The sequence below is a fragment of the Aphelocoma coerulescens genome, chromosome 7 (genome assembly GCF_041296385.1).
Source record: "Aphelocoma coerulescens isolate FSJ_1873_10779 chromosome 7, UR_Acoe_1.0, whole genome shotgun sequence".
In the NCBI taxonomy this organism is placed as follows: Eukaryota; Metazoa; Chordata; class Aves; order Passeriformes; family Corvidae; genus Aphelocoma; species Aphelocoma coerulescens.
The window spans coordinates 35,822,924-35,836,618 of record NC_091021.1 but is presented as its reverse complement, the minus strand read 5'-3'; the positions used below and the strand labels follow the sequence as shown (position 1 = coordinate 35,836,618).

The following is a 13,695-nucleotide window of genomic DNA, read 5'->3' as shown; positions in this document are numbered from 1 at the left end:
GGCCACTCAAAGTAGAACTGCTGGCTTGTGTGGAGGGCACCTGGCTGTTTGCACAGACAGAAGAGGGGTGAAGGGCTGATATATTCAGTGTTAACTTGGACCTTTCAATCTAATTGCAAACTAGAAATTGTCTGATTTACCCTCACCTGAGGTAGCAGAGAGGCTCATATTACACAAGGACCCATGCAATCTTTCATGGTGTGTTTGCACTCGTTAACTGCAGTGCAAAACCACACAAGACAATAAAACAGATTGGTTTTGTCTGAAAATGGGAGAGACAAACTTGTTAGAGAAGATGGAAATCTCTGCGTTTCACTCAGAAACAAGCTTTACAGCTTAGTCATAAATACCTAAAAATCTTGCTTTCTAATAGAACTGTGATACAAGTTAATATATTTCATTTCTAGGTGGCACATGGAGAAGTAGAAAATCCGATGTGTCCCCATGGCAAACCTACAGCTGGAAGATGCAATGTTTATTTTTTTGATGCAGTTCACCCACACAGGAATCAAGCTCAATCTGGTGCCAGCTGAGAGTTTATTACAGCAGCACACAAAATAAATTATATCATATCTGTACTGCCATAAAATTATGGTATATAGTTTTGAGGTGACAATGCTAAATAAATATTTATGGATTTCTTAGTATAGTGATTTTGAATAGTAGTTATTTCACAATTTGCTTTGTCCAATAATCAGATTAATTTCCTGAGGGAAATATTAAACTTTTTTCCTATTATTTCGGTTTTAATGAAAGAATATCTTTATTGTCCTATTCTATTTCAAATAATTACGTTATACTGAGAAAGCTTTAATTCACAAGCCATTCAGAAAAAAAAACCAAAATGAATGCAGTTATTAAAGTGACATTAAATGCTTTAATAATCACTTTTGGTCAGGGCAGATGTGTTATAAATAAATTCAAATGGTGTATTAACCTTAAATTAAAAAACAGAAAGATCGCAGTCAGCAAGAAAATTGGATATCTCACCAAACTTTGCTTTGCAACTTTCAAATTCCCTGAGAGGATTTTACTGGAAGTGATACTTAACCTTTATCTGTCGTGATCTTGGAATGGCCAGGTGTACACTTCTACAGCCAGGCCAATTATCTCCAATTAAGCAATAAATGTGCAAGGCTTGTTCAGTGCCAGTAGAAATTCCCCAGATTTATACCACACCTTCAGAAATACACTAAGAGTTAAAAAACAGAACCACTTTCCAGTAAGATTTTAATGAAACACACCTTTGTGTAACTTCACTGTTTAACACCTTTCATTTCGATTATTTTATTTTTTTTTTTAGGTTTTACAGTAGCCTTAAAGAATAATGCCTGGCTGTCCTAATGTGAAATAGAAAGCATATTGCTCTAGTGCCTTACAGGGGTGTCTTAACTACCTACCACAGATATTTCTCCTAGACAATGACCATATAAAAGATGAACATGTTGAGTGCATTCATTGTAAAACACCAAATTTATTGGAAGAGTTCCTCTTTTTTTTTTTTGAATTTACTCTAAAAGATTACAATCACCTACCCTGAAGGAACAGTAGTAATATATCTGCAATGTAGCTTACTCACGTGGTACTTGGGGGTTTGTTGTTGAAGAGGAAGAAGATCTACCAGAGACACATGCTGAGAGCTTTCTCAAGCTGCAGCAAGAATGTTATTTAATTTTCCTCAGAAGTAACATAATCTGCTGAGGTGATTTTATTGAACAAAAGACATTAATTGCAAAAGTATAAAATAGGGGCTATATTGGCTACCCTGGTGTTATCAGGACACAAAAGAAAACATCCAACAGGTGGGAGAAAAGTGAGATACAGTGCTCTCACTGATTTTAACTGGGTGTTTATGGGCCACTTATATCACACTTTGCTTTATAACACAATCCCAGAGTGCAAGAACTTCTGAGATTCCCAGAAATGCCGCTGTGCTTTCCCTGACCCCAAAAACCAGAGAATTTCTAGTGTGTAGGGAGAGAAAGCAACACAGGAAAAATAAACCACAAATGGTGGGGTATGCCCAGCCCCTGCCCTGGAAGGAGGGCTGCTATAAGGAGGTTGCACAATCTCCCAGCAAGATCTCCTTGGAAAAGGCAGCACTTTTTGGTGAGGGTGAGAAGAACAAGAACCATGATCCTTAGGGAGACCCGATGTAGATTCTTTGTAACCCATTGGCTTCTACCCTCTCACACCCACCCTTGTATCCCTATAAGATCTACCCTTCTCCCCCTTTGAGTTCGGAGAGCTCATCCCCCTTCGCGGGGTGCGGGCTAATGAAGCTGCTCCATGCAGAACTGCTAAAGGAGCCTCTCATCTCTCTCCTCCCGGTCCAGCCTGGGGTTTGCCTCGCAGAACAAGAGCTGAAATCCCTCTTGAAAAGCGGACAGAACTCCACTACTGAATAAGTAGTAAAGTAGGTGGGTATGCTTTATTCCAGCGCTGGGACGCACGGGGGATCGCTCCTCCAAAATCACGCGTGCTGACAGCTGCATTCAGCTCGGTATTTACCGGGTTACAAGTTCCATATTCATTAAGTTTCCTAACAAATTTATACATATTCTTCACCTAGCCCCGCCCAGCCTCGCTTCGTATTATAATGAACTCAAAAGTCATTTACATCCGCGTAGTGCTTGCTCAGTGTTGTTTGGTGGTTGTGGTAGGGGTCTCCCGGGGGTCTTGTGATGAAGTCAGGGAGAGTCTTCTTCATCTGAACTTTTCACCTTTCTCTCCTGCACATGCTCTTTTATACCTTTGGCCTGGGTTTAAGCTTTGGCACTGGTTTGAGCTAGTTTTGGGATGAGGCAGGATGTCTGTCTGAGACTCCCGCTGGTCTTATCAGCAGTCTCTTATCTTTTTCTTCCTGCTCTGCTATGCTGACCAAGCTAGATGCATTGTTCCTGACAAACGAATTCTTCTGCTCCCTATCCCCCTGATTCACTCTCACTGAATCCCTAGGGAGCTGGCAGCCTGCTGAGACAGGCACCCCTCTGCAGAGGCACCCCGGCGGCCGAGGGATCGCCGCAGAGCTCTGGGGTGCTGTCCCTTATGGGATGCTCTCTCTGGGTCGGTCACGGCTTCCTGGGTCTGAGCCACAGACCCCAACCCGGCCCCAATAACAAGGGATTTGACAAAATGCTGCATGGCATTTACTACCATCTGATGTGCCTCTTAAGCACACTTATTCTCTCATTCCTCCAGTATGTGTTTCCAAAAGTGAGTCTTGCAAATAGTAGTGAAATCAAAGATCACAGTAACTATGTCTTTACTAACTGGTGAGATAAATCACTTTTTACATCACTTTTTGTCCATAGCCACTTTTATTTGCATTTCTTTACAAAATTGCAGGACCAGCTCAGTCCTGCTTTGTTTAATATCACCACTAAACCACTGAGACACAAAAATCAGGTAAAACCATGATGCAGAGCACAGCCCACAGCTCCAGCTCACCTCTGGGATTCACACGCTCAGAGCAAATAACTCAGATTTCTATATTCACAGGGCCAATGCAATGGGTTGAGTCCCACCAACCACATTCTGAGAACTCTGTTTTGCCAAACTCGCAGGAGACAAGGTTAAAATATCCAAAATATTTAATGCTACTTCTACATATGGGTCCTCTACTGTTACATGAAGTGTTTTCTGGTTTACATTCCTCTCTGTGTGTGACATTAAGTGCAGCTTGACTGGCACCAAGAAATCTGGGTTTAATCACTCAAAACAGGCAGAAAACATTCCCAAGTGCCAGCCAGCTGGGCAAGGGATAACACAGATTGCTGGATGGAGCCCCCAGCCATGTTTCCCTGCCCTCCATCTTCCTGACACAAGGGAACTCACTGACTTAGCATTAACCAAAAAAATAGAAAACAGCAGAACCAGCTGCCAGGCAGCCTCAGAGGAAATACCCCATTATTTACTACAGCAGGAAATTCTTTATGTTATCTTTAAATATTTTCAAGCATGTTAGGATTCATTCTTTAAAACTTGTTAAACAAAGATGCAAGGCTTTAAATCTTTCCTGTTCTGGATATAAAAACTCTCTGCTGACAGGACAATATTTTGCTGCAAATTCCCAAATGTAGTATATCCATAGATGTATACCATGACCATCCCACAGAATGAGGTTTTTACGTGACCTTAAAAGAGCCTGTTTGTTAATTGGATTCTCCACTTCTCCCCAGTTTGGATGGTGAGCATGAGAAACTCACACTCTTCTCACAGGAAACTTTCTGCAGAGTTCCAAAAGCAGATATTGAACAGGTCTAATAACCACTCTCCTCTCAGAGACTCCGAATCCTTCCAGCAAATGTTTTTGCCTGGCTCTTGGTAGAGATAAAAAGGATTTCACTAAAAATCTAAAAATCTCCTGCCTCCTCCTCCCTGTTACCTTCACTGGCTGTGGATTTTAAAATTCAGTCAGTGCTGAGGTGGGTCTGTGATGGAAACATGGGCCTTTCCTTCTGAGTGAAGGGAATGGAGGTGCTTCCTTTAGCATAAATTTAAAATCAATCACAAGAGATACAAAGGAATCCATTTCTCAGGTTTGTCTTCTTCGGCTCTATGCAAATGAATTTCCCAGTTTATTTTTTTTTTCTTTATAATGAGATTAAAGAAACACAATATACAGACATTTAAATCAAATCCTTCTGTGTAATCTAAGTGATTCAAGTTAGAACAGAGGGAAGGAGCTGTGCTGTTAATGGGGCCTTTATTTAATAGGTGGTATTTCCTCACGGTGAGTTATTTTATAATGCACTGTTTTATTGTTGTGGCACTGGTAACTATAATAAAAATTCTTATTAACTAAATAAAATGTCAGAAATATGCATTTTTGAAATTTTTGTTAAACCTCAGTCATAATGTCAGCAAGTCCATTGGGAATTGGTTGGAGGCTTGGAACAGCACCGTTTTCTGTGAAAAAAAATAGAATTTCTATACAGTACATGTTAGGTAGAGCACGTTTTCCTTGTACCTGGCCAGCACATATAACACAGCCTGCAGCTGAATGACATCTACAAGTCACAGTGACAGCACTACTCCATCAGAGTGTCAGGAGAATTTAAAGAGCTGTGGGGTGAAGCCTTACATGCTTCTGCTCCCTTTCTTAAACCAGCAGTAACACTGTTCCCTTCCCAAGATGAGCTGTTGTGAGGAATTATAAAACAACTTCAATGTCATCCCCATATCCATCTAAGCTTATCTGTCTAAACCTTAAGTGGTGCCAAGGAAGGTTTAGGTGGGATTTTAGGAACAATTTCTTCACCAAAAGTGTTGCAAATCCCTGGCAGAGGCTGCCCAGGGCAGTGGTGGAGTCCCCATTCCTGGAGGGATTTAAAAGCTGTGTGGATGTGGCACTTGGGTTGATGGTGGGCTTGGCAGTGCTGGGGAATTGTTGGACTTGATGATCTTAAAGGTCTTTTCCAACCTAAAAGAATCTGTGGTTCTCTGGATCTAACTCAAACAGTGAGAAGAGCAGCTGGCTAGCAACAGCTTCACTGGGCATGCAACTCTTCAAGAAAACATGTTAAAAACCATAAAATCCATGGCAACTTCACCTAGTTTGGTTTTCTTCCCAGAGCAGAACCTGAGCATCCACAGAGGAGCTGTAGCTCCCAGCATCACATTGCTACCTCCTTCCCAAGACTGAGCATGTCCTGAACAGGAGGAACACAAAAGCAGAAAGCTGAAAAATCAACATAAGAGTACTTCTAAAGAAGCCTTATCACCACCATTTGAGATGCCAGAAGTAAGCAAAGGTCTCAAATTTGAAATTTAAACACTCTGACTGCTGCTGCCCCGCAGCAACACCTAGGTGAGCTATTATAGAACAGATATGCAAAGGACAAAAATTAAATTGCAGACAATCACACACTTAGCATTTCTTAATTCTGAAGTGTTTACCTTCCCAATTAAAATACTGCGTAGCCAACAAGGTTATTTTGTATCTAATATATGCTTTATGAATATATATGGAGCTGGGGCACTAAAATCAATGCAAACATCTCAAAAATGCTTTAATTTGTTTCTGTTATTAAATGAAGCAAGTGGATCTGTTAATCTCTATGTGTGTAGCCATTCATCTCACTTTAATGATCCTCTTTGGCTATTTTTTATTTCTTTGTCCTGCTTTGATCAGGCTCATGACTAATTCCAAATCAGGAAGGCTCTCCTTGCAAAGTGTCTGTACATTTTAATATTGAAAATATTAACACTATTCAGCATTCGACTTTTTTGCACCTACCCAAGGCAGTGAAGCTAGGACTATTTTCAGCAATCCAAGAACTAATTTTTATTTGTGATGAATATCAATTTCTTTCTCAAAACTAGATTTCTTAAAGAATGCCTCCCAATTTAATATTTTTTAAATAGGAATTTGCCATTGCTAAGATTTATAAATTTCAAGGGTATTTCAGACTTGTCAGCAGGAAGCCACCACTGTTATGTCACTCAAACATTATGACAACACAGCCCCAATATTACTGACCTATGTCCAAAGAGAAAGTCACCTGTTGCATTCAGTGGCCTGGAGCTGACACTTTTCTGATTTTACATGCTAGAACATTACCACACAATAATTTAAAATTATGTCTCTCCTCAATGGCTTTGAAACAGATAAAGCCCTTTGTTACACAAGCCAGACAATTTTTACACTGTGGCAGCGCATCCCACATCCCACATTTTTCTCTTCTGCAAGGGTTTTACTCACAGCAGGAAGAAAACATCTATTTAATATCATCTAGGGTAAAACTCACAAAATTTTTTGTGTTCAATTTACCAAGAAATGCAACGAGGTCCTAAACATTTAAAATAAATTACCCCACGTGGCTCTGTGTCTTGCTGAACAGTTTGCCAATTCAAAGGGATGTCAGGAAGAAGCAACATTAAACTAACAGCCATATCATTGGCTTTCTGAAAGATTAGGTATTGCAAAATTGCAAGGAGAAAAAACTGGGCTTCAGAAATTTGCTTGACACAAGGGAATGAGTGGTGGAGATCCATTAATCAGAGTCTACCAGGACTTTATTAGCATCCTTGCCTGATAAGTTCTAAAGGAAAACAATGATATTTTAAAGCATTTAGAACATTTAGAGTACCTGCAGGAATTGCCTTTGTTAGAAACTGTCTTCAGGCTAAAGCTCCACCAATCAGATGAAAATTGCTGATATCAGTTTGAGGAAAATATGAGAGTAATTTGGGCAGAGATGAGTTTGCAAGAATGGAGAGTTAATGAAAGCATCTGAGAGCAGTCATTTGGAGCTTTCCTGGGCTGTGTCTAGTGACACAACAGCATCTCAGGGTACTAGACCAGATTGTGATGTAAAAATGAAAAGAAAACAAAAGGAAAAGAGCTGAAGTTCATCTCATTTTCTTCCTTCAATGACTTGATGTAAACAACAGCTTGGGTTTTAGTACATGGGGTACAAAACAATTACTTAGATTTTTTTCATAGTAAACCTATTCATTTTTGTAATTAGTCAATGAAGTGCTTGAAGCCAAGTCTTTCTGTCTCATCTGAACTAATCTTGAGAGTGAACCCAGTGTTTTGGGGAGAATGTCAGATTTTGGGGTGAAAGAATAATTCTGGTCTAATTCTTAAATGTAACAAAATGTTACTTGGAAACCATTTGGGAAAAAGGACATTCTAAGCTATGAAAGGATTCAGGGAGAAAATGTTCCAGAGGCAAATATACAATATTGATAATTAGGTTATTAGACAATTCAATGAACCAAAGTTTCTATAGAGGAAACCTTATCCTGAACTTCAATGCATATTATATAAAATAATTGTTGTATTAAATAAAAAGATATATAAATGAACAAAGACTTTAGGGACTGTTCAACCAGATAGAAAATATATCCTTTTCCAGTTTAAATAATGCTTACGTCTCAGATGCATGGTCCTATTCCTTTTAAATTTTACTTTAAATGTTCCTCTTTCCCTGCAAGATTATTCTGCACAGAATTTGCTGAGAAGCTCCACAAAGGGGGTTAAAAATAAACAAATATCCTCTACTTCACTGCTTTAGTCCTGCTGAATTTGTGAAGGTGCCATTAAAATATGACTTTTTTTTCTTCTTGAAAGACCTTGGTGTAGAACCACTAAATTTTCTTTACTGTACTCACCTCCTCAGCAGTACTCAGTAAGAGCAGTCAGGCCATATTTTCCACTCATGCTTATGTAAATCACAAATAAATCATTTGCAGCCAGCAGGCGTGACCCAGTGAGAACAGGTTCCCAGCTGTTAAGCATGGGCTGAGTCAGGAAAGATTTGCTGGATTCTGTGGTTCCTGCTAAATGCCAGTAAAGAGCAGATTTATCTCTGCTCCTGGTTTACAGAACATGCCTGAAATTGGAGTTTTGTAACAGGCTTTCTCACTTTGTTCTTCCCTGAATGCATACAGTGAGCTAATTACTGTGAGTAGGAGTTGAGATTCCATTCAAGCTCTGACCCCGATTCTCCCCAGCATCCTCCTGTTTTCTGAGCATCCTTCTCTTTATCCTTACTACACACTACAGCGGCAATTCACTGACAAAGTGCAGAGCCACGGGGAGAAACAATGTATCCCCATTTTACCATCGTTTTGGACTCATTTCCTCGGGATTTAAGCTGAAATTCCCAACCTTGAGCACCTCCAAGTACCTAGTCCTCTCTTCCGCTGCAGTTATCCCACCATCTGCCTCAGAGCTGCCTTTTCCAGGTTGTCCCAGGAATTGGCAGGGTCCAGAGAAGAGGAACGGTGGAAGGGCAGCATCAAAAACCACTTTACATTTCTTGATACCTTATTGATGCTATATATATATATATATATAATCGGTTATTCTGAATATAACATTTTAGACTTTGAGAAGAGACAAGCAAGACTGGGCTAGGCAAAGGAAGAGTTTGTAAATTCTCCCCCCACAGTGACAGATGGATGTACACCCAACCTCGTACAGCTGGAGTGCATGCAAACATCAAAATCAAATTTCATTCCTTCTCTATTGAATAAGACAGAGCATGCTGTATTCTTCGAGTAATCAGTGTTATCTATGCAGGCACTGATATTTCTGATCTCCTAAACTCTCCTGCCTTGGCCCTTGCAAGGTCTTTCTCTGTGATTAGAGTGGGGATAATGTGGCCAAAAGGATGGTTCTATCAGTGCACATACCTAGCTGCCTCTGTCTAAGCATTGATACTGGGAAAACAGATCCCTCCTGGTCTGCATCTCGAAATCTGGGGTGAAGGGAGTGTTAATAAAGCAACATTGAATTAGAGGAAACAGATCCTGCTTTCCCAGCTGTAAATTTACCAAATTTTATCTAAAATTACTCTGTACAAAAAGAAAAGCAATATCAAATCCCACTCGTGAAAGAAAAGATTCTCCCCAGAACCTGCTGAATCTCTGATTAATAAAGTTATAGATTTAATTAAAGTAAAGCATGTGGTTTTTTTCTTAGTATCTAACTTTCTAGGGAATAAAACACAATATTTTTTTTAAAAAAACCCATATCTTCCTAAGTTTGTATTTCCATTTAATAAAGCAGATGCATTAGGGGACCGAGGCTTTATTCAATCTAAGCATTTAAATTACTTAATGGAATGTAAAACAGAAGCAAAACTTTAAACTGATGGCTATCGGCAGTCCTGAGCTGCCATGGGCTTAATCGACCTTTTTGTGGGCAATATTCATCAGTCAAAGCTTGTAGGGCTCCACACCTGAATAGCTGATGGTGAAGTCAGCCCTGGTGCAGAGCCCAGCTTTAATGGTCCCAGCAAATTCAGGGCTCAGTTGCTCTGTGTTTTCATAATCTGCCCGGTGTAATTACACTCCATATAATTCAGGCTGGCTCTCTGTGCTGGCTTCTGGACCTCACAGTTCACCTTTATGCATATGGGACCTTTCCACCAGCACTCGTGCAGAGTCAGGGCTTGGCTCTTGCTTCCACCACCATCAGCCTTTCACTTTTAGCCTGGCTTAGCTTAAAACCCACTTAATTAGGGTTTAGTGTCTGCCTTTATGAACAGGTGTTTGTATCTGTTTGGGTTTTTATTATTTAAGAGCTATATTTCCCAGTAAAAAAAAAATAACAGCTTTCTGAATGATTCTTTATATGACTAATTTTACTTTTAAACAGACATAGAAGCAGCAAGAATAGTGAGAGTTCAGCATTTCTTGACTCCTGGAATCAGGAATCGTTCAAGCAAGTAAACTCAAAACAGCTGTGGTAATTGGCTGAAATTGCCACTTTTAATGACACAAATTATACCAGAGTGATGTTTAATGAAAGCTACAATTCCCAGCTCCTATATGCAAAATTTAAAACATTCTCCTAAATTGTGTTGACCTCTCTTGTTTAATACCCTGCTAATCTTTGAAAATTGGAAACAAATGCTCCAATTAAGAGACAATTAATTGACAATTAATTCAACAATAAGCAGATGGCCAGAAAGAGCATCCTGCTATTAAATGAATCAAATGTGAGAGGGAGTATTTGACCTTTCTTATGTAAAGCTCCCCTCCTCGAAAAAAACATTTTTCCTGAAAAAAAGAAAGTGTGTGGATTTTTTTGTCTCATACTCTGCAGAGCTATAACTTTGAAAAATGAAAATAAAAAGCTTATTTACATCAGTATTTTGGTCTAGGGGATAGGAATTGTGAATCAGGAGGGAAATAAGGAGCAATAGCATGCACAAGTGCAAGAGGATTTACAATAGCTCTTGCACCCCAAGGCCTAATAGAAGAAAATAAAGCCACCATTATCATCAAAACTGCAGATGATCTCATAAAGGGCTTGTCTACATGGGGAGGTCAGCACAGAACAAGCTCTGTTATGAATTTTAAGTGCAGTTGCAACTTTTCCTGACTCCCCGTGCAGGAGCGGCGGCTGCTCTTCCATGGTTACTGTGGATGAGGTGCAGTGAGGGGCTTGGGGCAGGGGTGCATTACCCAAACCTGGAGTGAGGCACCCAGAGCACAAAGCACAGCTCAAGTGGGGCCTTCTGCAGGGTGAGGGTGGGATGGTGGCTGAAGAAGCTGCTCTGCAGGTGGTGTGGGGCAGTTCAGCACCCCACGAGCAAAAAGGCTCTTTACATTCGTCTTTCTACTCTTTCCCCTGTAACATCCTCGTGCAGAGCAGCCTAAAGTGTTATTGTTCTAATTGTGTCTTGGTAAATCATAGAATCACAGAATGGGTCAGGTGGGCAGGGATCTTATAGATCATCCCATCCCACCCCCTGCCATAGACAGGGACACCTTCCACGAGCCCAGGGTGCTCCAAGCCCCGTCCAACCTGGTCTTGGACACTTCCAGGGATCCAGGGGCAGCCACAGCTTCTCTGGGCAACCTGTGCCAGGCCCTCACCACCCTCACAGGGAACAATTTCTCCCCAATATCCCATCTAACCCTGCCCTCTGTCAGTTTGAAGCCATTCCCGTTTGTCCTGTCCCTCCAGGCCCTTGTCCAAAGTCCCTTTCCAGCTCTCTTGGAGCCTCTTTAGGCACTGGGAGGGGCTCTGAGGTCTTCCTAGAGCCTTCTCCAGGCTGGAAAACCCCAGCTGTCTTATCCTGTTGCAGGGCTGTATGAGGAGAAGGCTTGAATTCCATACCAAAATTCCCTTGGCAAGTCAGGGCTTCACTTCACATATCTCAAAAACTCAAAGCCAAATTCTCAGTGGCACTGGGGATATTTTCAGATAACTTCAGAAAATGGTCCTTTTTCAGATCCTTGCTTCTTTGACAAAGTGTGTGAAATTCTAATTTAACTCTAATTTTTTATTTATATATAAATAAAAATTCATGCTAAAGTTGTAATGCAATGCACAAAACAGAAAAGCCACTTGTCCCATGCAGAAAGAATTGTGTCTATGGATCACTAAGAAATTAATTTTATTAACAAAAAAATAGTTACTTTGTCTCAAATAAACTACAAAATTAAATCGATGGGGGGGAAAAAAAAAGATAGACTTGACCAAGGTAAAAGCTCCTTTAGAAGAACTTGAGCTACAGATAAACCAAAGTTTCTGTTCTCCAAATTTTTATTTAACCTGTAGTTACAAAAATAACATGGTTAATGATTGAAACTCATAAATAAATAATTCCTGCCGTCCCTCGCATGGCACTGCAGGCGCTCTGGCTGTGTTTCATTTGATGCTGTATTTTATGCAGTCTGACTATGATTTCATTGGTAATTTATACTGCATAAACCTTGACACCTGGGTGGCAGGAGAAGTAAGCTGAGCTTTCTGGGGCTTTGGCATAGGTAAAGCAGGCAGGTTAATCATTGCTTATACCTGGAGCTGTCTGTGTTCTGTTAATATTCATCAGGTGCTCCTGCCCTTTATTTCTGTGGATGTCTCTTAATCCCACCATGAGAACAACCTAACCCAAAAGCTGGAGCAGCAAGACCATTAAGCAAATTCATGAATACTTTCTTCATAATACTCATCTTTCCTATGTCAACATAATAGTGATGTTTTTTCCTTTAATATTAATAACACATTTGTACTTGAAAAAGGTTTTTTTTTCAAGTATTCCAGAAGTTAAACAACCAAATAAAAGTCACTGTGTAAAATCAGTTGTATTCTGTGACATGTGCTTGGTGTCCCTTGGAAAGGACTTCCTGAACTGGTGAGACTCTGGGTACAAGTTTTCATGGTTTAGACAGAAATTTTCAGACAGAAATAATTAAACTGGATTCCTCCGGGTAATTCATGGGAATTGGAAGACATCAATGGAACTGGAAATATATTTGCTGTTGTTTCAGGAAACAGAACACAAAGAGGAGAGGAGAAACAGTAATCTCAATGCTAATAAAGCCAGAGTCCTTAAATATTTTGTTAACTGCCAAAATTCGGAGAAGGAACCACACAGAAATGTGATGTCAGAGAGGGGGCTCCTGCTGGAGCCTCCAGGAGTGGCACAGCCTGTGTGGTCAAGCTCAGAACTGGGAGCCAGAAACAAGTACAGAGTTTAGTAGCACCAATGTTCTTTTAGTTAGGATAAACTTCCCAGCCAGACCTCTTAAATCTTAAATCTTAATGATTTTACCACTGCACATCTTTGATTCCTCTTCGGTTTCCTCCTGCTCCTGCTTAGGACATGAGACTGTGAGATCATAAAGGACATGAGACTGTGAAATAATAATGACATATTGTAAATAAATGTATGATGTTCAGAGCCACAAAGGAATAAATTTTTTCTCATATAAAGACTTTTTATACGCGAATAGTGAAGTTTTGTTTTACCTGTCACTGTCTCAGTTGTTTTCATTTCCAAGAAGAGGGATCTTGTTACTGGATGCTGGATTATTTTGCCTTCTGCAAGGATTTACTTAAACTTCCTGAGTTAGTGAACTCTGAAAAACCACTAAAGCACTGGTTTGTGTTTCCTTCTTTAATTAAACTTTAAACAGTCCCCCAGCAGTTTTGTGCCTGTCTCCTTGGAATATCTCAATCTGTTCCCAGTTGTCATGCTCAGAGTGCTGGGTCTGCATGCTCAATAGCAGATGCCAGATAGGTGGCAAAAGAAACATCAAAAACCCAAAACAAACAAACAAAAAAAAAAAAAAAAAGGAAGAAGATACTGAACATAGTTTAGGAAAATTCTTTCATAAATATGTGTCAAGTTTTTCTTCACAGATCATTGGTATTTTAAAATATTTTAAATTGTCTTCTGATATAAAAAATGCAAACTTATTTTGCAATCAGTCATTTTA

The 13,695-nt window shown here is 39.9% G+C and overlaps 1 protein-coding gene across 3 annotated transcripts in view; it reads right to left on the bottom strand.

The window, feature by feature from the left end:
- Window positions 1-13,395, bottom strand: part of KYNU (kynureninase) — an 83,659-nt gene extending 70,264 nt beyond the window's left edge. Inside the window, exon 1 of one of the 3 annotated variants that reach the window (XM_069021274.1) lies at window positions 13,226-13,395. Coding sequence is in view for 1 of the 3 variants with exons in the window: in XM_069021280.1 (XP_068877381.1) it covers window positions 13,226-13,250 (25 nt within the window). In the remaining 2 variants the exon portion in view is untranslated. Of the gene's footprint in view, window positions 1-8,124; window positions 8,146-13,225 lie in introns of those variants that run through there. The other 2 variants (XM_069021280.1, XM_069021276.1) reach the window with 2 other exon arrangements.
- Between the last annotated feature and the right edge of the window lie 300 nt (window positions 13,396-13,695).